Source organism: Lepisosteus platostomus, chromosome 4, assembly GCF_059453375.1.
Source record: "Lepisosteus platostomus isolate fLepPlt1 chromosome 4, fLepPlt1.hap1, whole genome shotgun sequence".
Lineage (NCBI taxonomy): Eukaryota > Metazoa > Chordata > Actinopteri > Semionotiformes > Lepisosteidae > Lepisosteus > Lepisosteus platostomus.
Genome location: NC_142614.1, coordinates 4,563,079 through 4,588,901, shown reverse-complemented (window position 1 = coordinate 4,588,901; position 25,823 = coordinate 4,563,079). Strand labels below are relative to the sequence as shown.

General features: G+C 44.9%; 2 protein-coding genes and 1 long non-coding RNA gene across 11 annotated transcripts in view; 2 read left to right on the top strand and 1 right to left on the bottom strand.

Moving 5' to 3' along the window:
• The window catches only part of LOC148672176 (metastasis-associated protein MTA1-like), a 45,538-nt gene extending 35,764 nt beyond the window's left edge, over positions 1-9,774 (top strand). For all 4 annotated transcript variants that reach the window (XM_088627630.1, XM_088627629.1, XM_088627628.1 and 1 more), the window contains 2 exons: positions 1,035-1,189; positions 3,162-9,774. In XM_088627630.1, the coding sequence (XP_088483756.1) occupies positions 1,035-1,189; positions 3,162-3,315 (309 nt within the window). In that variant the 3' untranslated portion in view covers positions 3,316-9,774. The remainder of the gene's footprint in view (positions 1-1,034; positions 1,190-3,161) is intronic.
• A 117-nt stretch (positions 9,775-9,891) lies between these two features.
• LOC148672175 (uncharacterized) lies at positions 9,892-18,863 on the bottom strand. 2 transcript variants are annotated; one of them, XM_088627632.1, is made up of 3 exons: positions 18,746-18,863; positions 16,378-16,530; positions 9,892-11,877 (listed from the first exon to the last, which is right to left on the bottom strand). In XM_088627632.1, exons 2-3 carry the CDS (start codon positions 16,406-16,408, stop codon positions 10,391-10,393), a joined length of 1,518 nt encoding a protein of 505 aa, XP_088483758.1. In that variant the 5' UTR covers positions 16,409-16,530; positions 18,746-18,863; the 3' UTR covers positions 9,892-10,390. The 2 variants fall into 2 exon arrangements, with proteins under 2 accessions (XP_088483758.1, XP_088483759.1); XM_088627633.1 differs by lacking the exon at positions 18,746-18,863 and adding an exon at positions 17,198-17,337.
• LOC148672174 (uncharacterized) lies at positions 13,201-22,170 on the top strand. 5 transcript variants are annotated; one of them, XR_015935691.1, is made up of 3 exons: positions 13,201-13,564; positions 13,776-13,852; positions 17,264-22,170. It is a non-coding gene; the product is annotated as an uncharacterized LOC148672174 (long non-coding RNA). The 5 variants fall into 5 exon arrangements; XR_015935689.1 differs by having other exon boundaries at positions 13,201-13,852; positions 17,264-17,376; positions 17,605-22,170; XR_015935692.1 differs by having other exon boundaries at positions 13,201-13,852; positions 17,264-17,718; positions 18,063-22,170.
• The last annotated feature ends 3,653 nt before the right edge of the window (positions 22,171-25,823 follow it).

The following is a 25,823-nucleotide window of genomic DNA, read 5'->3' as shown; positions in this document are numbered from 1 at the left end:
TTGCACGCTAGCAGTCTACCTGTTCTCTAAGAGTCACTGCTGCTGTAAAAGGTGTCTAATGCAGTGGTATGCAGTCCTGGTCCTGAAGCAGCACTGTCTGTTGGTTTTCGTTCCAGCTGAGCTCTAAATCTCCAGCGCTAGCTGAGGATTTCAAGGAGCTGCATCCTTGTTTCGACTCTTAGCTCGTCTCTTCAGTCCTGAATGTCAGAAATGCCTAACTTCAAGGGTTCTGTTTTCAGCAACCTTAGCACAGGGAATGTTGTCTAGCCCAGTTTGCTTGCTGTTATTTCTGATGAAACAGCTCCCCATGGGTGATGAATTAATAATAAACACTCAAGAGGGAGTGACACTGTATCAGACACACCCAACAGTGAATGTTGTCTCCTGCAGAGGTCCCAGTTGGTGGCTCTTCAGGCAGCACACATGAATGAGTGCAGTTCTGAAATGGGCACAGTATCAATACCAATTCCAAATCCCAATGTGGCCTTGGTAAATGCTGAAAGCAAATAAGCCCCAAAAAGAAAACGGGAATCGTTTAGCCTCTGATGAAGATTATGGCTAGAATAAAGAAACCAGAATGAATAAATCAATTCCTTACACGTACAGAGTTCTTTTTCTGCATACTCCAGTATGCTCCCCACACACCAGCTATCAGTGGGGAGGAGAACAGAGTGATGAAGCCAGTTCATGACTGGTAAAGGTCTCCTAATAATTCTTACAGTATAGTGTCCCCATCACTATACTGGGGCATTAGGACCCACACAGACCACAGGGTGAGCGCCCCCTACTGGCCCCACTAACACCTCTTCCAGCAGCAGCCTCAGCTTTCCCACGAGTCTCCCCTCCAAGTACTGGCCAGGCTCACACCTGCTGAGCTCCACGGGGCTGCCAGCTGTGCATTACAGGGTGATAGAGCTGCAGACTTTTCTCCAGGACCAGGATGATGAGAATTTTGTCAGTTGACCATCAGTTTGTACCTTTTGCGTTCCCGGAGTTGAAGCTAAAAGCGGTCTGTCCCCCGCCCTTCTCGCCAGGCTACGTTAAACAAGAGCTACCTGCTGAACGGCAAGTCCCTGGAGAGGAGCCAGCGCATGCTGAAGCAGGGCTCCCTGCCACCGGTCAAGGGGCGCAGGATGAACTGGATCGACGCTCCTGATGATGTCTTCTTCATGGCCACCAATGACACCAGGTAACGTCTCGTCACGTGGGCTGAATCTTAAATGAGTCCCACACACCTGCCACACTTCGTGCAAAGAGGAGCCTGCTACGATCAATTTGTTTTCATGCTACGGTTCAATTGAATAGGCTGATTTGACTAAGATGGATCGTGATGGATCTATTCTATTGTGTGATGCATACTGAGAAGCAGGTCATATTTATTGCTCGTTCTGGGCCAGTGTGTGACTTCCTTAGAGGAAGGGTTTGAAATGGGTTTTCCTGAACGATTAGGCTGAAACATTAGCTTAAAGTTCTGCAGGGTACAGCATGAAATTAAAAACTGCAGTTTGAGATTGATTACATTTGGTGAACAGTCTCTTGTTGTTTAATTTTCTTGTATAGCTGTAACACGAGCTATTACAGCAACATTTTACAATAGGGCATGACATTTCATTGGAAATGTCTGGAACAGTGCAGAGTATCGCAAAGAGGGGAAAAATATTTTGATTTTCATCTAATTGAAAATTGATTTTTTTCCTCCTTTACAAAAAATATTCAGGCTTCTTTTAACAGGATAGGATGTCAGTTGTGAAATCCATTTTTGCATATGTACAGAGTATCTAACATTATCGATTAAATGAGTTGTATATTAGATTGATGTATATTAGTTTATATTGGGTTGATGGAGAGAGTTTGATTAATGGGGAGGATATGATTGTATGTCAGTATTCTCTTATTCTCAGTTCTCTCTTTTTTTCTAATATTGTCTTATTATTTTGTTCATATTAATTGAATGGTTCTCGCCAATTCCAAACCTTAAAATTGTTGCAATTAAAATTTCTCAGGAAGAACACATTACTGTGTTTAGCAAATTGGCAACCATTATCCACAGTTGTGCTTGAAATCCTGTTTTCTTTTTCACTGTTTCAAAAACTATCTGTGCTAATGCACAGCCGGCCTTTAAGACGCATGCTTTGGTCAGGTACCGAAAGTAGCTTTCCTCACTTTAAAGAATAACCCATCTCAAAGGGCCCTCTGCAGCGCATCGCTGATAGGTTTCCGTCATAGTATGATGTCATCTGGTAGAAACATGCATGATGTTATTGCTAAATGTAAGAAAGTGGTTGCACAGTTTTGGTTTCCTTACGTGTTTGTAATTATGGTGTTTATATTTTCAAAACAGTTTAGATGCTGAACAGACATGGGTACGAGATCATGCTGATGTTTACAAGATGAATGTCATTCTCAGCTGTGCCGAATTTGACTGACACGGTGCCACTCTTTCCGAAGTTTTCATTGCACCGCTGTCCTTATGTGTTGTCTTTTTTGTTGCCTTTGTCAATAACAGGGACACTGAATAGGAGGTTGACATTTTTGTGGTTGCATTAAAAGTAGTAGTGTTTAAATAGACGGGTACCTTTTTCTGTCTGCGTGCTATTTATCAGTTCAGGACAGCTGTGCAATGGAAACTTGTTTTTTCCCCCCTCCGTGCCTATTTTTATATCCTTAATATATTTACACTTTTGCAGTAACTTTTGTACCCAGAGAGAGAATACGCCTGTGCAGCTAAAGCCTACGAATATCACAATATATGTGATATTATACATCACAATATTTTTCTCTTTGATGTCTGAATACAACACGCTATTGGATTGCATACTGGTCGTGTTTTGCTTGACAAAAACTGCAGCAAATATTTTACATGCAGGGCTGTGTCATTTCCGAGTCTTTGCTTTCATATTTTCAAGTCCTTGCCGATCAGCTCTTTCCACTGGCAGAAACTGCTAGTTTTCTATAACCCAGCATTATTTTTTAAATTGCTTTTACTGAAGAACTGTCGGTGTTCTTTGGGCACCCAGTAACATTTTTGGTAACGATTTCAAACTGCAGTGCATTTTTCTTTTTTAACAATACGGCAGGTGCAGCTGTTGAGATTACAGGACAGGCCCTTTGGTGCTCCCCGCCAGGTTATCTCCGTCTTCCTTTTTTTTTTTGGGGTGCAGGAAAGTCCGCAAACTCCTCGCCTCATTTGACATCAAGAGAGCCGCCCGGCAGCCTTACAAGCAGATCTGCATCAAGCACGTCCAGTCGGACCTGGAAACTCCACTGCAGCTGCGGCACCCCGTTAACGAGGAGCCCATCGTCATCGAAGATTAGCGGGGGGAAACTGCGGAACGGTCCTGCTCGCGGAGCCGCCCCCCTCTCCTCGTCCCCAGCTCCTCCATCACGCCCCTCCCCCCCCCCTTCCCTCCTCGGTTCAGAGCCAGCTCTCTGGGCGCAGAAGCACGTTTTTGTTGGTCTCTTCGATTTGTTCGTTTGTTGGCCTTTTTTTGTCGTTGTTGTTTTTGACCAAACACGAGCCTGGAGCGGCGGCGGACAGGAACTCTGCGACGCGCGAGACCAGCACCTCCGCCTCCGCCCGAACTCCGGGCTTCCCCTTGCTCGTGTCGGAAAAGAAGACGGAAAGGGTTTTCAAAACGGCGGTGTGTACAGATGTGTGTGTGTGTATATATGTAAGTAAACAAAAAACAAACTTTATAAGACTCTTTTTGACACTAGCTTCTGTAGGAGTCTGTAAAAGGCAGACCCCACACCGGCGTAACCTGGAGGTTGGGGGTAGGGGGAGAGGGGTTCCGTTTGGTGATTTTAAGAAGCCATCTTTCTAATTCTTAAAAAAAACAATCACCCTCCTCCTTTTGTACAAATGTCTCTCTTTTATTTTCTCTCTCACCTTGGCAAGTCTTGTCTGGAGAGGAGCTGCCGTTGGCTTTGTCCAGGTGCTACGGGCTGTGTTCAGAGGACGGCTTTCGTTTCCAAGTTGGAATTCGAAGGCCTCTCTGGGAAAGGAGGTCTTGTTGCAGTGGCTGGCTCAGATAACGGGTTTCCGGAGGCATTCGTTTAAGCTTCTTGGTGCCAGCCCTAGGCTTAACGTCAGGTGTCATAGCAGTCAAACCGAGATGCATTTCTGCAGTTCTGACCCTAAGCCCCCTGCACACTGAACCCAGTACTAAGCAAGAGAACCCGCTTGACTGAATGGGTACAGTGCTGCTCTGTCATTGACTGGAGGTACGCTGATCTGAAATAGTGGAATAATACACCAAAAATCTCGTTACAACAAAAGCTCAGTGCTGTATGTGGTACTACCGTAGTCTCTTTTCAGTAAAGAACTGAAGAGTTTGATTAATCCAGGTGCCCATGTACAGTATATCATTGTGAAACTGATTACTGCTATAAAACTGAATTAAATTTGTCCACAGTGTGTATGTTTATATATATATACATATGTGTATATATATATGTGTGTGATTGGCATATATTTGCGTTTGTATGTATTTGCGTTACTGTACTGTTTCTCAGATAAAAAAGACCATCCATTGCTAGAGTGTTTTTAGTATTCTTTTATAAAGGCGGCGATTTGCTCCAAACGTTTTAACTTCACTGCATGGGAGGAGCTGACTGTAAAGGATAGGAAGAAGCACGACGGACCTCGTGAGATCTCTAGGCATTGCTTAAAAATCGGCGCGTCTCCAATCGCGACGTGCGTCGCGTGCGGAAAACTGCGACGGAAGCGTTTGACTGACGCTGAGGAGGCAATGGGAGAACCGGACTTTTTCTGAACCGGGATGTGGGATCCAGTCGTGTGCCGTTGGCTGTTGCATTGCCTTTTGGCACCGTTGAAGCGTCTTTCTCTTACTGCAGTGCTAGGTGGTCGCGACAGCGGTACCACCTGTTGAAAAACTGTTCTTATGTGCCAAAAGAGAAGGGAGTCGCACGCCGCTTGTGCCATTGTGCTGCAGCGTGGAGCTGAGAAAACTGCCGGTGTGTCGCGGGGGTTGTCTTTATCCCCAGAGCGTGCGGCTGACTGGAGAAGCTCTCCTGCTGCCCGCCATTTAACCTGTGGTGGGATGGATGCCTTTGTTAGGGACTGATCTTGATTTTCCTTAATGCATGTTCTTCTACCCAATTCAGCCAGGTGCTAGGATTGAAGAGCCTAAACCTCTAGTAATACTTTAACATTTTTCAGTTGTTAGATTCTTCTGATCTCCCTGCTAGTTGACAGGTTGGAAAACCAGGTGCAATTCCTTGCAGTCTCACTCTGTAGCCCCTCTTGATTTTTTATTTTTTTTACTCTAGGCCATGCTCGGAATAAAATGATCCAGTAGTTGAGGAGATGAACTTCCTGTTAAGATTGTGACACTGCATTTGGGGTTTCTTATTTGGCAGCCTGCCTGATCATTCCTGCTCTTCTGGAGTTCATAGTCAATAAAGTAAGCTTTTCATTTTTCAGCAAAGATTGATTCAGAGATGTATCTGGACATGTTGACATCCAGATTTCCGTGTAAAAATATTAAATGCTTTTTTGGTTATTCAAGTATAAGAGAATGGGAACCAAATAAGTATTAGGGCTGCGTATTGTTTTATGTGGATAGGATATATCCTAATAAGAGACAGAAATAATTATCCCCGTATTGACCCTCAAGGTTGGTCAGTACTTGGCTTGGAGGTCTCTCTGGTACTTCTAACACAGCCTCACGTCCAGCTTGAGTGTTTGGTAGAATGGTTACTGACCTGCCTCTGAAGATGAGCTCTGTCCACTCCTGAAAGGACAGCGAGGTGCAGTCTACCAGACTATGACGATAAACTAGGCCCCGTCTACTCTGTGGACGTTAAAGACCCCATGACACAAAACAGGGTTCTGTGTCCTGGTTAAATTATCAGAGACTGAATTTCAGTATAAAATTATATTAAATATACAAGAATAAAGTCTTCAGCTACCCCAGTCCAAAGTTATTGGGCTATAGGCCCGGGATGAACTGAGCTGTCAATGGGTTGTAGGTGTGGGTTTTCTGGGAGTGGTATTAACACGTCTGTCTATATAGGGTGGGAAGTGGGTCACTTTTCCAGGACTGTGCATTGAAGCGGGAGTCTCCAACATTGGTCTTGAAGAGCCTCAGTCCAGCCTCTCTGAAAGGTCACCTGTTTCTAAAGATGGGTGACACCTGTAAGCTACTCATGAATCAAGCAAGTCGTCTGTTCAATTAAGGAAACTCTGCTCTTCGAGGGTTGGAGAATGCTTTTGGGATTTCGGTTCCAAATAAGCTGTAAATGCACAAATTTAACAATACCCTTGTTAAATTGGTCGCAATTGCAATGTTTTGTATCTTTAGAGACTGATTTAATGGTGACCTACAAGCCCTGTATGATTGAAGCACAACAGAACCGGGGTTGCAGACCTCTGCTTTAAAATGCTTTTGATATAAAACACCTGAATTACACCCGATATCTTTTTGTCCTCCCAGAGAACTTCTGAATGGCTGGGTTTTAGAATTTTCCTGTGAAAGATTCTCTTAAACCCGTGTTTTTTTTTCCCCCACTGTGCATTTCCTGTTTATAGTTCTTGTCATAGTGTTCTGTTCCTTAAGGAAAGAATATACGTGCATTGTTTTAGATTTGTATGCTGCCAAAACAACTTTTAACATAAGAGTTAATAAAGAAATATTCTAAAAACCTACACCAAGGTCATCTTGGCAGTGGGGTGTAGCTCCCATCTTTATATTGTTGATAACTTTTCCGAATGCCTGCCAGTTTAACTGATTGCACAGAAATGTACTTGTGTTAATAGGAAAAAATGTTGCAACTGTATCCGAGTTAATGATGGAAACAATGTTTTTTTTTTAATGAGTGAAGATGTCTGGAAGCTGATTTTATTAATGTTATTGCTGATATTCCGCCGTCCCCACACACTGTCTCGGGAGACCCAGAGAAAGGCAGGACAGTGTCCTTTTGTTTTTGGGTGAAAGTGGACCTTGGACCTGGTCCTATAGTATGTTTTCTTTCAAGGTGTCTGGAAGACCAGCACTTTAAACAGCATTTTATTCACGGTCTGCTTAACCATCAGACACGATCTGAGGAAGGTTTGGACTTATCTGTGGTCAGGCAGCTGAGGGCCAGAAGTACTAGCAAGGACCAGACCCCAGGGCACTGAAAGAGGTGCTGTACAATTTACAGAAAAACTGTACAACATCATTGTATGATGTGGTTTTAGCTTAAAAAGTGATGCTTGCATGACACTTAAAGAATTGCAAGAATACATTAGCAATGCAGTTGTACCTACCTAAGTAACCAGCCATCCATGTCCCTATTTCCTCTTCCTTTACCCGATTAACAATATGGCTGTACTTCAGGTGAGGCTCACAAATCTTACTCTTCATACTTATTCTGTTTGATCACTTAGAGTAATGTACCACCTGCTTTTGCTGTTTCCACTCACACCCTCAGAATGGGCTTGGGGGCTGTCATGGCACAGTGTATTGCTTCCAATTTACCTTTGGAAACTAGAAACGGCCCAGCTCTGTTTTAAGGCTGTGTTGGTCAGCGGTGCTTTTTGGGCAGGACAGGAGTTTGCTCCTGCTTCAGCAACACAAGCACCAGAGAGTCCCTGGGAAAATGAACAAGCAAGGTGGGTTGTAGTTTTGTCGCTGTGAGGGGGGCATGGCTACACTGGGTCAAAGGCTCATCTTTAAGGTTCCCAGTAGCTCGCTGTTGGTGTGGATAGCAAGTCTCGTGTCACCTGTTCTGGACTTTGCTTATTTGGAAGAGGGTAGTATGGATATGAAATTCACTTGCTTTTTTCCTTCTGCGATTCATTTGCTGCTGCTACAGCTGCTGAGGACCAGTGCAGTGCAGTAAGGAGACCAACAGTAGCCGTGCCTTTCAAACATCTGGCGACAGCAGCCGTTTAAAACGGGTTGTCAGAAGTGCTTCACAACTGGGTGCGATTTGTGTCACTGGTGCCGATGGCTGTAGCACATCGTTGTTGGAGAAACCTCATATGCACAGTTGATTCCCCGCATTTTTGTAATATTCTGCAAGAAACCCTGTAACCCAAACAAAATCTTTCTTTGCAATAAAGCCTGGAACACAATACCTGGCAAATATCATTGTACTGATCCAGCATGTCACCCAAAAGGTCTCGCTCACACGCAACAGTTTTATTGCTCTGAAAAGCAGTGCAGTCCTTCGGTACTCCTGGCCCTCAGTCTCCTTGACCAGAACATGAGATTATAGAGGAGTCATTGTGACAGTGTCTTGGTGTAGGCTTATTGATCTCTGGCCACACAATGTTGGAAATGTCAAACGCCAGTCCTTCATGCAGCATCAACGAAACATGCAATGTATTCAACACGCTCACTGACTGCATATCGCTGCATTTCAACAACATTGTGGACAGTTTTGCTTTTGGTTTTCCAACATTTTAGAAAATGTGAAAGCTACTTGTTCGTGTTTGTGGTTCTTGCTGTACCTTCATGCAAACACATGCCTTAGGCCAGTCTTTCTCAGTTCTGACCCTGGAGTACTCCGTGTCTGCTGGTTTCATTGGCTTCAGCCCAGTTCTTAATCATAGGCTAAAATAAGGTGTTCGGTTTGAGGTCTTATTTTTTTTATTCGTTTTCGACTCTTCCAAAGCTCAGGGCTCGAATGCTGAAAGCTTGTGCTTGAGCTTCAGGGCTGCCCCTCTTCAGGTGTCTGAGCTGAAGTACAAACAGCTGGACTTCAGTAAAGGGAAGAACACTGTCTGATGCAGAGTTGTAGAGAGACGGCACAGCAGTGACACGAGTCATTCCCACCTGTATCTGTTCAACGATTGACCCCCTGATCATCTGTTAAGAGCCCTTTAGTGAGGAATAAGGGAGCAACCTTTTAATTGGCAAGTTGAAGAAAGGCTGCTTAAATTTCTCTGCTGGAGATGAAATGGTGCACTTTAACTAGGAAGTGTTTGAAACCCAAGGATTGAGGGCTGAAAAAAAACTTAACCCTGAAAGCAGATCAGTTGAGGGGCAGAAATTTGGACTGGTGATTAAGGGCCCAGAGAATAAAAAGCAGCAGACACATGGGACCCTGGGAACCAGGACTGAGAGCCACTATCGTCTACCTGACCCCAAGCTGACTGTTACAATCCAATCAAAACACAGTTCCGCTGGTTTATGAACCCTTACAGGTTGCAAAATGGTTTGCGAAAACTATTGAAGGTACTGACATGATGTAAAAGGTTATTAGTCCGGGACAAACTTGTATCTTGTGTTATGCATATAAAATGCCAAAAGTTAGTTTTTTTTAAGTCATAATTTTACTTCTGGGTAAAGTCCTTGTGAGCTTTGAAGATGGCAGTTGCGAATGAAAGGAATCAATCATCTAATAAGCTTTTTTTTAAAAAAATTGTACTGTAAAAGCACAATGTTACCACTATATATTATAAAAAGATAATTTGGTTTGTTGTTTGTTACATTTTGTCTAATGCCATGTTTCCCATCATTCTGAAAATGTCTTCAGACTTAAAACAATTTTATCAATTTTCAATTGTAATAAAAGGTCAGAATTATTTTTTGTAAAACAGAGGGGAGGAAAAAGGTCTTTGAGTTCCGAGGAGCCTTCTTTAAAAAGAGGCAACTTCAGCCATGGAAGTTGGGTGGATTTGTTTTCTCCAGAATGCTGAGAACAGCTGGTTACAGGAGACTGGAAATGTTGCACTACCTTGTCGTCTGTTTGTTTTTTAAAGAAAGTGTTTCAAGATTTGTTTTCCCTGGGGAACTCACAATAAATTGTTGCTGTTGAAAACCAAGGAGTAATGTTCAGTCATTTCTGTGGGCAGCCTTAAATTACAAAAAAAAGTTTAAAAATGTACATAATTTGCATCGAACGTACCCCCCCCCCCCGAGATTGAAGGACTCTTAATTGTGTGAACTTCTCTTTATTTGGGGTTTCTTGATTGTATTCTGAAGGCCGTGTTTGGTAGGTTCTGCTCTAAGGATGCAGTTTTCTGCAGGAGTGGAAATAGGCTTATGGACAGAGTCACCGGCCCCTAGCAGTGGGGGGTGACATCAGACCTCTAGTGGAGCTTTCTTGGGATTCAAAGCAGAGTTTTAACACAGGAAACACTAACTAAGGGATCTGACCAAAAGACCTGAGTAGACCAAAGGCACCTGAGCTGAGCATGCCAACTCCGCTGACTGAGAGGTAAGTGTGAACTGCTGATCAGACACAGGACAGCCCCTTTCACCAGTGAGCTGTTCCCTTAAAGGAGTTTCATATCGTCATGTTTTGTCTGTTAAAACAAATACCAATGTTTATAGACTATGTAAAGGAGAAGCAAATGTTCACTGATCACATGATTTAAATAACACGAAAATTTCAACTTGGACAAATCTTCATCCGCGACTTCAGCTTTGATCTTCTAGCTTTTTTTTTTTAAGAGGTTTGTTTTCTTGAACACGTCGGTAACGGCCTCCGTGAGTTCAGAGGCATAAGTCCAAAGGCCTTCGTCCCGAATCAGGTCCTCCTCTTTCAAGTTGTCCTGCTTCGGCCGCCTGACGTGGTACAGTCTCCCCAGCTGGTCAGACACCTCCACTGTGGTGCCGGTCTGTTCTGTAACGTGGTGGACCGAAAGCTGAAACACTTTTCGGGGGTTGACCATCAGCTTTCCCGTGGTAAAGTGTGGTTTGGGAATCGGTTCCCGGTAGATGTGCTGGAGGAAGTTAACTCCCGGGATTCCCTGCCACTCCGGGATCTTAAACTTACCGCTCTTCTCGAAGACGTTGTTGCGGAAAACGTTGTTCTCGAAGTAGAAGCTTGACGTGTTGCCATACTGGGCCTCCAGGTCGCTCACTAAGTCCCTCCAGTTCTTGGCCTTCAAGGGCAGAATGATCTCGTCGATGTCATTCAAGAGGAGGTACCGCGTTTGGTACATGTACCTGTAGACGCAGTCATTCAAGGCTGGGATTTGACCGTAATAGTGCAGATCTCCTGGAGAAAGGGAAGGAGTCCAGCTGGAAGACACTTTGATATAGGCGTCTATGGGCCATGGTATGACCTCTACAAAACCCACTCCGGTGTAGTAATCCAGCACCGTTTCCATGGCCGGGCTGCACTGACTCTTGTAGATGGCCACCTTCTGAGCTCCCAGGATCCGGTACATCTCCATGGCCTGCACGAACTGCAGGACGTTGTCGAAATTCCCAAACATGGTCGAAATGCAGACGGCGAACTCGGCAGGGAAGCCTGCGTCTCGGGCCTGGCGGTTCCGGACGGGCAGGAAGGACATGTTCTGGGGCTGGCCTTGGTCGGTGTAGACTGCCACGTGCGTCGGGTCGCAGCCGTCGGGGACAGCGCAAAGCAGGTCGGCTGTACCGTACGGGAAGTCGAAGTGGCTGCCGTGGAGGTTGGTGGTGGCTCGGGTGGACGCGAGGTGGTCCGTGCAGCTGAACAAGCAGTAGTGCACCGCGTTCGCTGTCCGATGCACAATGGAAATAATGCGGACCTGTCTTTGTCCCTTCCTGTGCTCAAAGTAAGGACTAACCACGTAGGTCTTTGTGCCGCCCACATGATGAAAGGTGGCTGCTTCTTCCACTGGAGTACAGATTTTTCCAGGTCCGCTGTGAGGAGAGCAGCCCCTTTGCCTGGTTTGGTTATTTCTCTTTTCACACGCGGTGTGATGGTTGATCTCTTCACCGCCTGTGTTTTTAGGCAGTGGCTTATCCCAGGTGAGAATGCTCCTGGTTCTTGCGTTGAGGAATAGGAGGAAAAGAAAGACAAAGAGGAATAGAATCAAGGTAAAAATGAGCTGCTTGCCACTCTTGATCTTTGCCGTGGCTCTTGTGTGGAGTGGTGCATTTTCTAGATCCTCATCCACTGTGGGCATTTTATCTGTTTGCGCAGTGTAATCTGGTAGGAAAAACAAAAGGGAGTCAACCAACTTTTTACAGCTATAATAAGGCAATCCTATTTTAATACTTCCCAACCTGAATTCATTCTAACACCATCTTCTTGGAAGGTTCTAAACTTTACTAGTGCCCGATACAGTCCAATACACTCCTTCTCACCCTTGCCATTGAAGACCAGTTTCTCTTGCCTGGATGCAGAGCTGTGAGTTTGTTTTGGCAGATGACATAGCAAACGCTTTAAACCATCGCCCAACTGAATTGCACAACTGAAGCCTCTTACACAGTATTGTGGTGCTAAACTTTTACACTGGTGATCTTGGGAAAACTAGATGGCTCATTAGTATTAGGATTGTATATATAGTGACAATATAGATACACAAGTCTTCTGAATGTTGGCAGATTTGTTTTAATAAATAATGACAAAGTAAAATTTCTAAGTGCTATTGGTAACGAGGTATTTACTGTTAGAACTTGGTGAGGAATAAGTGTGAAGGTCAGATATCTTAATCTGTAAAACCAGAGTCTTAAGACGATGTACTATTTTGACATCACTGTATGTGTAGTATGTTAGTATTGGTCGGTAAAACTGTATTATAAAACCACAAAAGAGACGAGAGCTGGATTGTGGGGATTGAGTTGGATTCCAAGCATGCTGCTGTATGCTGTTGCACACATCGGGCTGGTCTTTACCCTAACACGCCTCTCTCCATGCCACCGCGCAATACAGACACTGCGTGCACATTTTAGCTGCTGACCTCGTGGAAATCTAAACTGAAGGACCAAGCCAAGATTTTCTCGGGCTCCTGCCTGTTCGCTGCGGTTTCCGGCACCTGGGAGCAGGCTGCGCTGGTCTCGTGATCCGGCCCTGTAGCGCTTCTCCCACAGTTCCGGCAGGGGGCGCTCATGCACATGCCAGGACCGGCTCCAAAGCCGATTCGGCTGATCTCGCGAATCACAAAGTGAAAGGCCACGTGCGCCAGAAGGTTTAATTTGTTATGCTGCACACTATTTTCGCAACAAATAGGCAATAGCATGCTGTTGCACTCTGTGGGATCAGCAATAAAAAACAGGGGAAGCTGGACTTAATTTCACTGTCCGGGTTAGTGATTTTCAAGCTTAAATCTGGCAACCCTGTCTAGACTACACTGTCTTATTGCTAATTACCTACTTGGAAACTAGTCGAATGAAGTGTACCACGCACGGAACAGTAGGTTCTACTCGTCTTGATTAAATTCAAGAGACGTCAATTGGGTACTTGCAGGTCTTCCACAAGATTGTCAAACCAGCAATTCTGAAAACGGCTATTAGCGAGCGCTGTATTTTCGCAAACACTGAAATTAGCCAAACAAAATAGGACTTTGTAGGTACGGGGGCGGCAGGCAGGCAGGCACCCGCGATTTGACGGGCGGTTTCTGTGCGACGCCCCGGCCCCCCAAGCGGGCGCGCGCGAGGGAGCTGTGAGAACGGCCGCGAGATCCTTCACGTGCAGCCACAGCAGGAGCAGCTTCCGCGAGGAGCGGCCTCAGGTCAGAGGTCACGACATCGAGGTGCGGGAGGGGGGGGAAACAGAAAACTTTTTAAACGTCTATGAAAAGCAAAGAAATACGTAAACGGTTTTTGTCCGATTACGCAGCTAGACTTCAGCCTACATTTCCGGAGGGCTGGCATACAACGACTGATTTCCTACAGTGAGTTGGCTTATTTTCCAGATAAAGAGCAACTCAGCCCTTAAGTTGCTTATGTAAACATATTTCACCATTGTTGGAGAGAAAACATTTCTCGAACAGTTCTGGAATGTATAAATGTATACAGGCAATTCGCTCGATAAAATGATGATTTAGGAAAAGGGGCAGGAGACCGATTTGTTTCTCATTCTGCACGTCTTTGCCTGGTTCCCAGACGAGGAAGGTTACTGCCAAGAAAGTTTGCGCAGTAATCGGTGTCATCTTTTTACGATTGACCTTTCAGTGCTAAACGTTCCACAAACGAAAAATAAAGTAAGTATTCTTTATCTCATTTGGATCTACTCATTTTCACCCTTAATTTACTTGGTATCGCAACTGTGCCAGACTGATGATAACCCGATTGCGGTCTTCTAAAAGGAAGTAGAGCCGAGTGTGTTGACACCAGCTGTAATTAACGTTTTGTTTGTCCGCTTATCGCTTATACCCGTTTTACGAAACAACTGGATTAATGAGCTAAGGGCAGGTCCGTGCTGGTGAAGGAACTGTCCTTGCACCGTCAGATTTGTGCTGCTTCGTGAAATCGCTTAGTGTGATCGCAATACGGAAGCCGTGCATCCATCTTTTAAATTAAAGAAGTTCTTCCTCAAATTAAGAACGTGATCCCTCGTGCGTGTAAACTGCATTTCTGGTAAGCAGCTTACACGTGGTGAAGAAGGCCAGCTGGGAATTCATTTCATAGACAGCCATTGGATCATTTAAACGTTATCGCATGTTCTTTAATTAGATTGCAGATAACGAACCTCTCTAAGCAATTAGTTAGTTGCCATTTCCTCTTGTCTGAAGAGGTTGCGGATTTGTGGTTTTCAAGGAACCGGGCAGCCTGACTGCTGACAGCAGGCGTGTCGGCATTCCCGGAGTGGTGAACGCTTTCAGTAGGCCCTAGAGGTGGAGGGTTTTGCCTGGTTGCACATTAATCAGCATTTACCTGTTGAAAGGTTTTTGCAAATGATAGGAGGTCACATCCTGTCTGTCTAGCTCGTGGTTTTGCAGCTAATCGATCGTCTTCAGCTGCTTAGTACCAGCCGGGAAGATCTGGGCTGAACAGCTCGTCGGAGCCCCACAACCCTGTGTCCAACGCACCCGTGAGCTTTTCAGTCTTCTTACAGCCCAGAGGAACCGCCTCTGAAAGCATGGTCCCCTCTCGCTCTGTGATTCAAATGTAACTTACGGACCCTCTAGACACCCGGTTTAAAAACATGCTCCTCCACTCTTTTCTTTCCATTTCCACCACCTCCATCGACTCACGAATTGACAAAGGAATGAAATGTTCAGTCCGTGCTGAACTGACCGCCGGTGTACTGCAGCCATTAGCGGAGTTTCCGTAAAGATAGACAGCAAACGATAGGTTGAGCTTGTTGTCCGGTTTTTTTTTTAATATGAAGCATACCGAGTACATTGTTAAAGCACCACCCATTCTACAGAAGATCGTATCATGATAATTCCAGTTACACGGTTTTCACTCGCAAGTGGATACTAATTCAGTATCCCCTGGAAATCCTCTCAATACCCACCTGTTAAATGATGTACAGATCTTTATGCAACACGCAGGGACAGAGGTGCACACAGCCCTTGTGTGCCTGCTTTTAGGGTTCCCGTGTCGTGTAGTAGACAGTAGAGGAGCTCATTAGCCATATGTACAGTACATAAACGCGCCGTTCTTCCGGGACGTGCAGAGAACAGCGGGCAGCACCACACGATGTAGACAGTACAGAACAGTAAATAACAGTGTTGGAATGTACAGTCAGTAAACACCCAGAACAATAAACACGCGGTCCGAGTCGGGTGCAGCGGTCTGAGACCTTGCGCAGTAAGCTGTCAAGCGTGCGCACTGCCGCAGAGGAGAGGCTGTTGATCCTGGTGGTCAGTGCTTGAGCGGAACCGCTTGCCAGAGCGCGGGGGGCAGCACCGTTCGCGGCCGGGATGGGGGGAACCCCGAATGATGGGCTGGGCTCTGTGGCGGCAGCGGATGGAGGTGAATCTCACTCGATGGCTGTTGAGTCACATGTTCTAATCCTGCGGGCCGTGCCACAGCCCTTTGTAGTGCGTCTCTGTGACGATAACCTGAGACTTTCACTCACTGGGTGGCTGTGACACTCTTACACTGCTCTAAGCCCCAGCAAACGCGTTAAATACACCGACGAACCGCTATACAGTAGACAGGCACATACAACGGGGCCGTTTTTTTTGTTAATATCTTAATTACCAAAAGCACAAACGCGCAAAGTCCCCGTCGGCACCTTCTAGGGGATATTAAACTGGACCGGGTCTGTAGGGACGCACGAATTCAGCTTCTGGGGCTTTGAGTTCTGACTTTTTGTTCCGGTTAGTTTGCTAGTGCTGTCTGCAAATGGTTGTCCGCTTTACCTGGGACACGTAGCCTACTTCCAAAAATGACTGCGATAAAAGTATAAATATGACCTTAAAAAACATTTGTGGGGGAGAGAAGGTTTTACATTTGAAGAATAATACACTCGCGCTTCTAACAAAACGTTTTTTGCTAGAGACAATACGCGGCGACATTAATATGCAGATAGGTTGTAGGAGATGACCAACATATCGGTTCCTTCGTTGGAACAGAACAACGCAAAACCCTTTTTCTAAGAGCTCTGTAACCCTTTGAGTGCTTACCGTGACTGAACTTACCGGAGTTGGAAAGGCGTATTAGCCTACCCGGAGGCCACAGTTTTAAATATTTCTCTACCCGAACAGCAGTTGGATGGGTAAAAAAACAGGGATTTCAAGGGAAGTTCGCTTACCTGTGTTCCTGGAGTTGATCTGGTAGCCCATGTTAACCGGATAAGAGTCGCAAACGGGTGTTTTGCATTCCCTCCAGGCTCCGACACCGCCCTCTTTACTCGCCTCGAAAGTTTAGATGTCACCTGTTGACGTTATCCCTTCATGTCAAAGAGCTGGGGAGAATACAGTTGTTTGAGAAAAGGAAGGGAGTTTTCATCTGATTTCTGCAGTCCACAGCGCTGGTCGCTATTGAAGGTCCCCTTGTCTGAATGGAGACGGAAGGGGGCACTGCTCAAATTAAACGTGCCCATAAGCAAAACTTTTCCAGTCGTTTACCGTCTTTTTTATTGAAATGGAGAAATGAATCTGCTTTGTCGGTCAGGCCTACAAATTTTGCAAGATCTCATCTGCCGTTTGACGAGCTGTAGACCTGGAAACTCAAAACGGTTGAAAGTAAACCCGTTTGTCAGAACGGGGACAACACGTTTATGTGCAGCTCCACTCATTCCTCTATCAATACGTTTTAATCTTTCAAAAATGAACCGTACCTATGAGAAAAGAAACATTTTTAAAGCTCAATATATTGAAGCAAATTCGGTCCGATTGTCAAAAGATAAAAATAAAAGCGACACAGTCCGTGGCGATTCGAAATGAGTCGTTCATCTGAAAAAATTCTAAATCGGATAAAGGAGTAACAAAGTTTGACTTTGTTAAATTTCAAAATCATTCGAAAATCTGAGGTTTTGCTAAATATTATCTGGAAATTTCAGTTGATTCAATCTGTAAGACGAACTTTAAAACGGACCTTTAAAAAAAGATGTTTAGTTTTTCATTATGTACCTTCAAGCTTGAATCCGCCTTTTTGGAAGTTAAATATTTAACTTAATCCTTTCGCTCCATTTTCAGTGCAAGTGCTGCTGTCCCCGTGGGCGTTGTTACTTCAGTGTTTTATGTCTCCTGAAGATCGATTTCACTGCTCCTGTTACTACTCCTCGCTGTTCCCAGAGTCTCTAAACAAGGTGTGCTACACTAACGCCTAAACTTGCCACACTCACTTGACACGTATGTTATTATTGAATGTGAATAACACTATTTTAAATCCTGGGAGAAGTGCAGACGTGTTTAACTTATTTTTACAAACCGCTCAAAGTTTAGATGATGGATTACGCCAGCATAACTCATGCATGTAAGAGTCTTTTAAGCAGGATGTTTTAGGCTCCTGCGTTACTCTGTTTTATCACTTCCAGCGGACAGAAGGCGGATGAGATTTTGGAACGTAGCTGCGACAAGTAGACCTTCAGAAGGACTGCAGTAACAAAGTCTGGCCACTAGAGGTCTCCAGTCTAACACTTGTTAATGGGGTCAGTGGGCGTTAAGTAATTGGTTAATAAGGAATGCAAGTCCACAGTTCTCACATGGGGATAACTAGAGGTCTGTTACTGTACGAATAGGGCTGGCTGGTGTTAGCAGTAGTTGTGTTTTAGGAAGCAGTGTCAGGAGAGTCCTCTGCAGTGCAGTAGTATGAAAGGAGGATCATTCTTTTCAGTCTTTGGTTTTTAAAACAAAACTCTGCAATAAAGCCTCTTGCAACTGAAGATAAAGTCCATTTGGATTTTTACGTCCTCAGAATCCTAGAGTTTTATAAAAGGTGTTTTTTTTCCTTGACAAAGTGTGTTCTCCCTGTGTTTGCATGGGTTTCCTCTAGATGCTCCAGATTCCTCCCACAGTCCAGAGACATGCTGTACTGGCAGGTTAATTGGCTTCTGGGAATACAATATAGGCTCTGGTGTGAGTTAGTGCGCATCTGTGTTTGTGTCTGTGTGTCTGCCCTGCTATGGCCAGGCACCCTGTCCATGGTGCACCCTGCCCTGCGCCTGTTGCTTGCTGAGATACGCTCTGGGTCTGTTCTGGGGGTGTGGTGAAAAACATTGCTTTCACAATTTTGGAGTAGAATGTAGCTTATCCTTCTGGGTAAATCAACAGATGTCTGGAGGATTACTTCAAGATTTAGAAAATTACATGATGTGCTTAGTCAACCAGTGATCTCTGGATTTATTTTGAGGGTGTGTGCTGACTGTAATCTTGGTAGATGGGTTCTTAACTGGGGAGGTTAGGCTTAACTTTTGTAGCTGTATGTTAAGCTGTATTTGTTTTCTCAACCTTGGTTCCAAGAAAAACGTTTTATTTCAGTCAGCAGGCGATGGGGTGACATTTGGATAAATGTATGTACTTCCCCTCAGTCAGGTGACTTCCAAACATCGTCTTCAGTTTCATCGCTATGTAAACAATGCTCAGATTTATGTTAAAACCTCTTTTCCCTCTGATGTCCCACCTCCATCACCTATGTCTCTTCTGTGTGATATTAAGCTCTGGTTGACCTCGCATTACCTGAATGTCAAATGTCAGCTGGAAAGTTGGTGAGATTCACAGTTGTGGACTTCCCCATTCACACATCAGCCATAGTCAGGAATCTGGGAGTCACACTGATCCCCTCCTGTCTTTGGAGCCCTACATGAAAAAAATTAGATGAACACAACTTCTCAATTTCAATACCAACTTCTGTCATTATTCAATGCTCAGTGTGCGATTCGTGCATTAATAACACCAAGGCTTCATTTCTGCAGCTCTTTGCTCTATGGGCTCCCTAAGTAAGTTGCCATATGTTCAAATCTCTGCAGCTAGACGACTGACGCACACCAGGTCCTGGCAGCATATCACTCCTACGCTTCAGTCTCTACATTGGTTGCCTATAAATTCACATATTCAGTGCAGGATCTTGCTACTGACTTTCAAGGCTCTTAATCATCTGGCTCCATCACACATCTCTGAACTCCTCCATGTTTACTCTCCCACCGGTTGGCTCTTCTCTGGGACTAAATCTGAGAGCTTGGGTGACCGTGTCTGCTCTGTCACCGCCCCTTACAGAATGCCCTTCCTCTGACCCTTCGGGAGAAATTCTGTGACTTTTCACCTCTAAGCTCAAAACTCAAGTTTGTCTGATTGCCCTACAGTTTATCCTCTGCTTTCTTGTTTATTTTCTCCGTTACCTTTTATTTATTTATTGTCTTATTCTTTCTTTATCTCTATGTACCTCAGATTTGGAAACGTGCTTTATAAATGAAAGGTGATTATGATGATTTAATATTATTTAAAAAGCTTGTTTTTCTTCCTGCAAGGCTTTTCGGTGGGATTCAGCCTGTAGATTGTGCTCACCGCCGTCTCCTCAGTCTAGAGTAAACTGGTCCAATACTTTTACCAACCACCAGGGGGCGCCGAGGGAAGCTTGGAAAAAGTTGTCGGTAAGTTTTACAGGAAATGGGCTCTTAGGAAGTAGAATGTGACATTTTCAAACACATTTTTCTTAAAAACCTGCTGCTTTAATATATTATTAATATATTATCATTTTATTCGTTCCTGCTTCATGATCCAGGTGCTTACAGGAAATCAAGCAGGCCAGACACGTCTGGTACAAAGCAGCTCTGCGTTTGCGCCTTGGAATTGAAATGACCAAATCATTTTTACGGTGGGTAGCTGCATCAGCATGCTTAGGCTGCAAAGGAACAAGTAATAGGTTTATTCCATGCTGAAAAAAAGAAGTAAGAGAACACAACGTTTCGGCCGTGGAGCCTTCTTCAGGTGTGAGAGAGACAGGGCAGTAGGCAAAGGTAAAGTAGCGGGAGAACAAAGGTTGGGAGGGAGGAGGAGTGAGAGGCGGGAGCAGGGGACAGAAAGAGAGGCCAATCAAGAGGTGTGAAGTCAGAATGGGTGCAGAGAGGTGTGAAATGAAACGTCCAATGAATGGAGAAAATTTAAAAGAACAGTAGTCTGTCGTTAAGAGAAGGGAGAATGTGTGATCCTAGCTGCAGAATAATTTTGGTTTCGGTGGTCTTTCTGATGTATGAGTTCGGAAAACCGTCTTTGAGAACACAGATGGAGAGATTAGAGTGGTTGTGGCCGTCAGAGGTGAAATGAGAAACAATGGGCTTGGAGAGATCTTGGTTGATCTGGTTGAAGATCTTCCCTCATACATCAAAGACACCAACCACACGCTCAAACTTTTTAATGATTTCCAATTTCAGGGTACTGTATGCTACATTTTTACCATGGACATCACATCTCTGTACACCGTCATTCCCATAATGATGGCCTTACAGCCCTCAGGCACACGCTGGACAAATGCACAGTGCTTGATCCACCCACCCACACCCTGGTACGCCTTGCAGAATTGGTCCTCACACTGAACGCATTCTCTTTCCACAATCTTTTTTACCAACAGGTCAGTGGAGTTGCCATGGGCACCAGAATGGGACCCAGCTCTGCCAATATTTTTGTCGGCTGGGTAGAAGAACGCTTCTTCGCTTCCTACACTGGCTATGTCCCTGACCTCTACAAACGATATATTGATGACTGCGTCGGTGCCGCCACATGCTCCAACGATCAGCTTGAGTTCTTCCTGCACTATTTCACCAACTTCCACCGTCCCTCAAATATACGGTTAACATATCTTCCACTACTCTTCCGTTTCTAGACATCAACTTCTCCATCAACTACCCCCGACTGTCCACTTCAGTTTATTACAAACCCACGGATTCACACAGCTACTTCCTGTACAGCTCATTTCACCCCAACCACACTAAAAACTCTCTTCTTTTTTCACAGTTCCTTAGGCTACGACAATTATGCAGCGACGACATCGACTTCAAGAACCAAGCCCTCGAAATGTACTCCTTTTTCATCAACAGAGGATACCCCAGCAGTGTGCTTGACAGGGCCCTTGCCCGAGCCAAAAACACCTCCCGGACCATCAACCCAATCAGGAACTCCCGCCATAACAACCGCATTCCTTTGGTGCTTCCTTACCACCCTAACACACTTCCTATCCCCAGGACCATTAACCACAACTTTTCCATCCTACAGGATGATCCCTCCATTAGGGCCCTCTTTTCTGACTGCCCCATCATCTCATTTCGCCGACCACCTAATCTACGTAACCTCCTTGTTCACAGCTCCCTTGACCGCCCTCAACAACCATCCACACCAGGCACCTTGCAACAGAGCTCGCTGTATCACCTGCAAGTACACATCCACCACTCATTGAAGGCCCCTCAGGATCACCCAGACAGCATCTTGTACCTCCAGCAACCTATTTACTGTTTCTCTTGCAGCAAATGTCCAGCCATCTACATTGGGGAAACAGGAAGGAGACTCGGAGACCGCTTCAGAGAACACGTCAGGGCTGTGAAGATTAAAGATCTCTCCAAGCCCATAGTTTCTCATTTCACCTCTGACGGCGACGACCACTCTAATCTCTCCGTCTGTGTTCTCAAAGACGGTTTTCCGAACTCATACATCAGAAAGACCACCGAAACCAAAATTATTCTGCAGCTAGGATCACACATTCTCATGTTTACTGTTCTTTTATTGCCCCCCCCAAATCAGCCTGCTTTCCACGGCAAACTGCATTTAAACAAGTTCAACACACAACCCTTCCGTATTTTTCCGCATTGCTGTTCGGTGCTGTTAAGGGGAGGAAGCCTCGGACGCATGAGAGAAGCCTTAATTACAATGTTAATTTCGGGCTGGATACTGCGGGCAGCCGTGCCCGTGGTCACGGTCTGTGCTCAAGGGGGAGCCAGCTGTCACGCGTGTCCTCAGACTCCATTTCCCGGGAGCTGCTCCCCGGCGTGGAAAGACTGAGCTCTTCCTCTGCCCCTCGCCCCCTCGCAGCCCCCTCTCTGTCCGGGGCCATGACCTCACCGGCTTTACAACCTCACAAACGCTGAGGTTAATAAAATTCTGAATCGGTTAATTAATATGGCTGGATTGCTGGAGGTTTTTTGTGGTATATTACCTCTAGGACTGCTGTGGGTCAGGTTTTGCAGTTTTATTAATGACAATTACGTTCAGGAGATATGGAGGGGTGTTTTTTTTTGCTAACGGAAGGAGCCAGGAGTCTGGCCGCAGATAACGTTTACTGTGCCCCTCGCTTTTACCTCTTTCTTTCAAAAACAGCCTCCTCTTGTTGCAGGAAGAGTATACTTTTGGTACCTCCCTTCCAAACCACTCAACACAGGCCTTCAGGGCAAAGCGTGGAACAGCTTTAGATCATTGAACCAGACTGTCAGGCACTCAGCAGAGCTACAGTATGCAAACTGACAGAACAGTTTGTCTGATAATTTCCATTTTTAGGAAGGGGGCATCATTTTAGTTGATGATTCATGTCGAAAAAGGAGAGACTTTGATGGTTACAATCTGTGCATCTGCAGCATCTTCTTTGTCACACACACTAGCTCTTTCCATTGCTTGCGTTTCAAAACAATACAAACTGGAACAAAATAAAAGACAGTTTCTGCCTCCGAGCTACATGAATTTATTTAATTAGGCCATTCAACTGTCATAACGTAAACCATGTATGAGACTTCCTGTATCAGCTGTCCTTAATTGTTTCTCGCTGAGTCACATGAGACACTTTTTATATTGGCAGTCATCGCCTGGAGGAAAGGGCGGGACAGCGGCGTTGCAGTTACTGCCTCGCAGTGTTCAGAGCCGATTCTGAACTTGGGTTCCTTCCGTACGGACTCGGCATGTCGAAGGAGTGCTGTCCGGGTTAATGGCCGTTCCTAAATTGCGACTGTGCTTGTGTGAGCGTCCTGTCCGGGCTGTAATCTCTGATCAGCGAAGAGCGGCTTTCTGTAACTCAGCAGATGGACGGACGTGATACTAGTGTCCCCACGCCCCAGAGCCTGACAGTCACTGCAAAACATTTTGGGCTTCGAGGACTAAAATTCAATTTCATCTCATTAGCTCCATCAAAAAAAATTACGTGCTACAAATGTCGTGCATCTTTATAAAAAGTGGCAGTTGTGGCACTTATAAAATGCTCTATTATAAAATGCTCTCAACAGTGGACTTTGCTGAAAAAAAGTTGCGGAACTTTGATAAGATTACAAGAGCCCACATCACATAGGAGCCAGGGTGTAACACAAGCCAGCAGAACTAATATCTTACTGTCCTTCTGTGCATTTTGCCGTGCCTTGAGAGGGGCATTCCTTGGCACTTTGCTATCCAAGGCTTTTTTTCTCGTCAAACAGCCTGTTTGTTTTTTTTTTTTATCTTGCAGCACGTTTTGCATTAAAACCCAGCACGCCTTGCAGCCGGAGAGCTTGAACACTTCAAAGATGTTGCGGAAACGGGGTAGTGTGTAATTGTGGCTTAAATGCTTAGGTCTTATTTCTGCACTTTGAGTCTTTGTGTCACTTGATTTGCATCTCGTTTTTATTTTGTTGGAGGTAGGGTGGCCCTTTGTAAACCTCTGCTAATGACCTTTGACCCCGAGCCTGCACACGGTTTGTTTGAAGGGAAGACGTTGAAGGGTTGGTTGTTCAGGGGTTTTATCATCCCGTTAAATTTTTGCAATAGCCCTATCGCAGAGCAGTTTGTGACACCATATCGAAAATATAATCAGACTTACAGATCAGTAGGTACAGCAAAAGGGCTGTGGAAATGCTCTTGTCAGAGCCTTTGTAGCAGGGCTGCCCAGCCAGTCGACCGCGATCGATCTCGGGAGTGCTTGCCAGTCGATCGCAGAATGTTTGACAAAAACTAAATGGGCTATTTGACTACTTTTTTCGATAGCCTAAAAAATCATTCAGATCTGTGCATGTAATGTCATACATTTTACTGGCCTTGTGTGTGTTTAACCCTTGTCAAATGGGTTGTAAAAGTCTCTTCCCTGAGTGCTGGCTGACAATGTGGGTGAGGCTACAGGAGCTCCGTCAACAGTGTTGTGTTCGCTACCAAGAACGGTCTCTTGGTTATTGCCGCACGAACCCCACAGTGCATCTTGGAGCGAAGCAGACTGGCCGTGACAAATTCGCCGACAATTCGATAAGTCTGATTGCCTACTTGATAGTTGTAGTGTTTGAGCGAAAATAATGAAGCAAAGAGACCGAAAACTTACCGTTACCACAAGGAATGGGAGCATGATTATTTTATGTGTCTGTACTTTTGCATTCAAATCTGCAATGCTAGCGTGTACGCGAAAAAGGGAAACAGAACATTTCAAAACTGCACCAAAATATCTGATGTGGACTTTCCCGTAAAAGAAAAGAGGGAACGCGGCAATCGTCGCATCGTTCCGTGTGAGTCACGCCCTGGCTCGACACAAGAAGTCATTCAGGGATCGAGAAGTAATGAAGAAAGCGTGTGCTGAGACGGCTGACTTGCTGGTTGGAGATTTCAAAAACAAATATTTTTGGCGAGGTTCAGACAGCTGTTGCCCGAGTTTCTCAAGTCGTCTAAAACACCGTGAATATGCCCACTTAAAGAATGACCAGGATCTGGATTGAGTATTTCTCACAGACTTGACTGAACTGCTCAATGAGCTGAATGTCGAGCTGCAGGGACAAAATAAAATGTCATCGACATGATCAGCAGTGTCAACACGTAAAAAAAAATTACAAGTGTTCTCAAGTAAGCTTCTCAGTGCCAGTGCTCACATTAAGGCAGGATATTATTATTTTTTTGTAGAATGGGGAACATGACGGGTTCACTGTAGCATGAGTCACTTGCTTTTATTTGCTGTCATTTTAGTGATGGGTATCGTTATTGTACTGATGTGCCCACAGTCTGTTTTTCTTATATCAGAGCTTCAAATTCACACTGGTAGATTGAGCTGGACTGGCAAATAGATCTTACATTAAAAAGGTTGGGCGCTGCTGATCAACAGCATAGGGTGTGGATGCACAGTTTACCCCTTCAATTTTTTGTGAAGCTGGTATTGAATCAAGACTTTGCAAAAGGACGCTTTTAGTATTCTAACATGAGAAGAAGTTAAGGGAATGTATGAAAAGCAAAAATAAGATGTCTTAACTAATCAAGTAGTACATTGTAAGTAACACTTCTGAAACTGCAGGAGACTTGAGCTGCTAAAAATGTAGCTGTCACTTCCCTGAATCACATTGATGCATCAGGCATGTCTGAGGAACACGTATGCTTGCAGGAAGAATCATTTCATGATGAACTGAGCAATTCTGAATGCTGATTCACCAGCTGGAAGAGACTGCTGGATCAGCGTGGAATGGCAAAAACCAGTATGATATTTGTCTTTTTCAGAGTACAGTAATCCTGCCACGTTAGGAGTCGAGGTCTTTTAGCGGCACCCCGACAACTCCCTGACAACAAATCCCCGACAACTGTTTAAAGCTCTGTTAAGTGGGTTTTGTCAACAATGTGTGTTCTGGTCTGTTACCCACTGGTGCCCCAGCTGTTACAAGTCTGGACCCAAACACACAGGTCACACAGACATAGGTCTGTCACACTGTTGCCTGGGCTTGAACCTGTTCAGACATGACTAATGGATTCCAGAGAGAGAGAGGGATCAGTTAAAAATACCTCTATATTTGCTTGACAGACCAAGCGAGGTTATTTTAAACAAAAGAACACAGGATGCCTTATTTAAAAAAAA

What these genes read in the sequence shown, in the direction of transcription:
- LOC148672175 (XM_088627632.1), bottom strand. Translation starts at nt 16,408, where the DNA reads ATGGGCTACCAGATCAACTCCAGGAACACAG. An exon ending in GATCAACTCCAGGAACACAG is followed by an intron (nt 11,878 to 16,377) that starts GTAAGCGAACTT and finishes TTTTCCTACCAG; the next exon opens with ATTACACTGCGCAAACAGAT.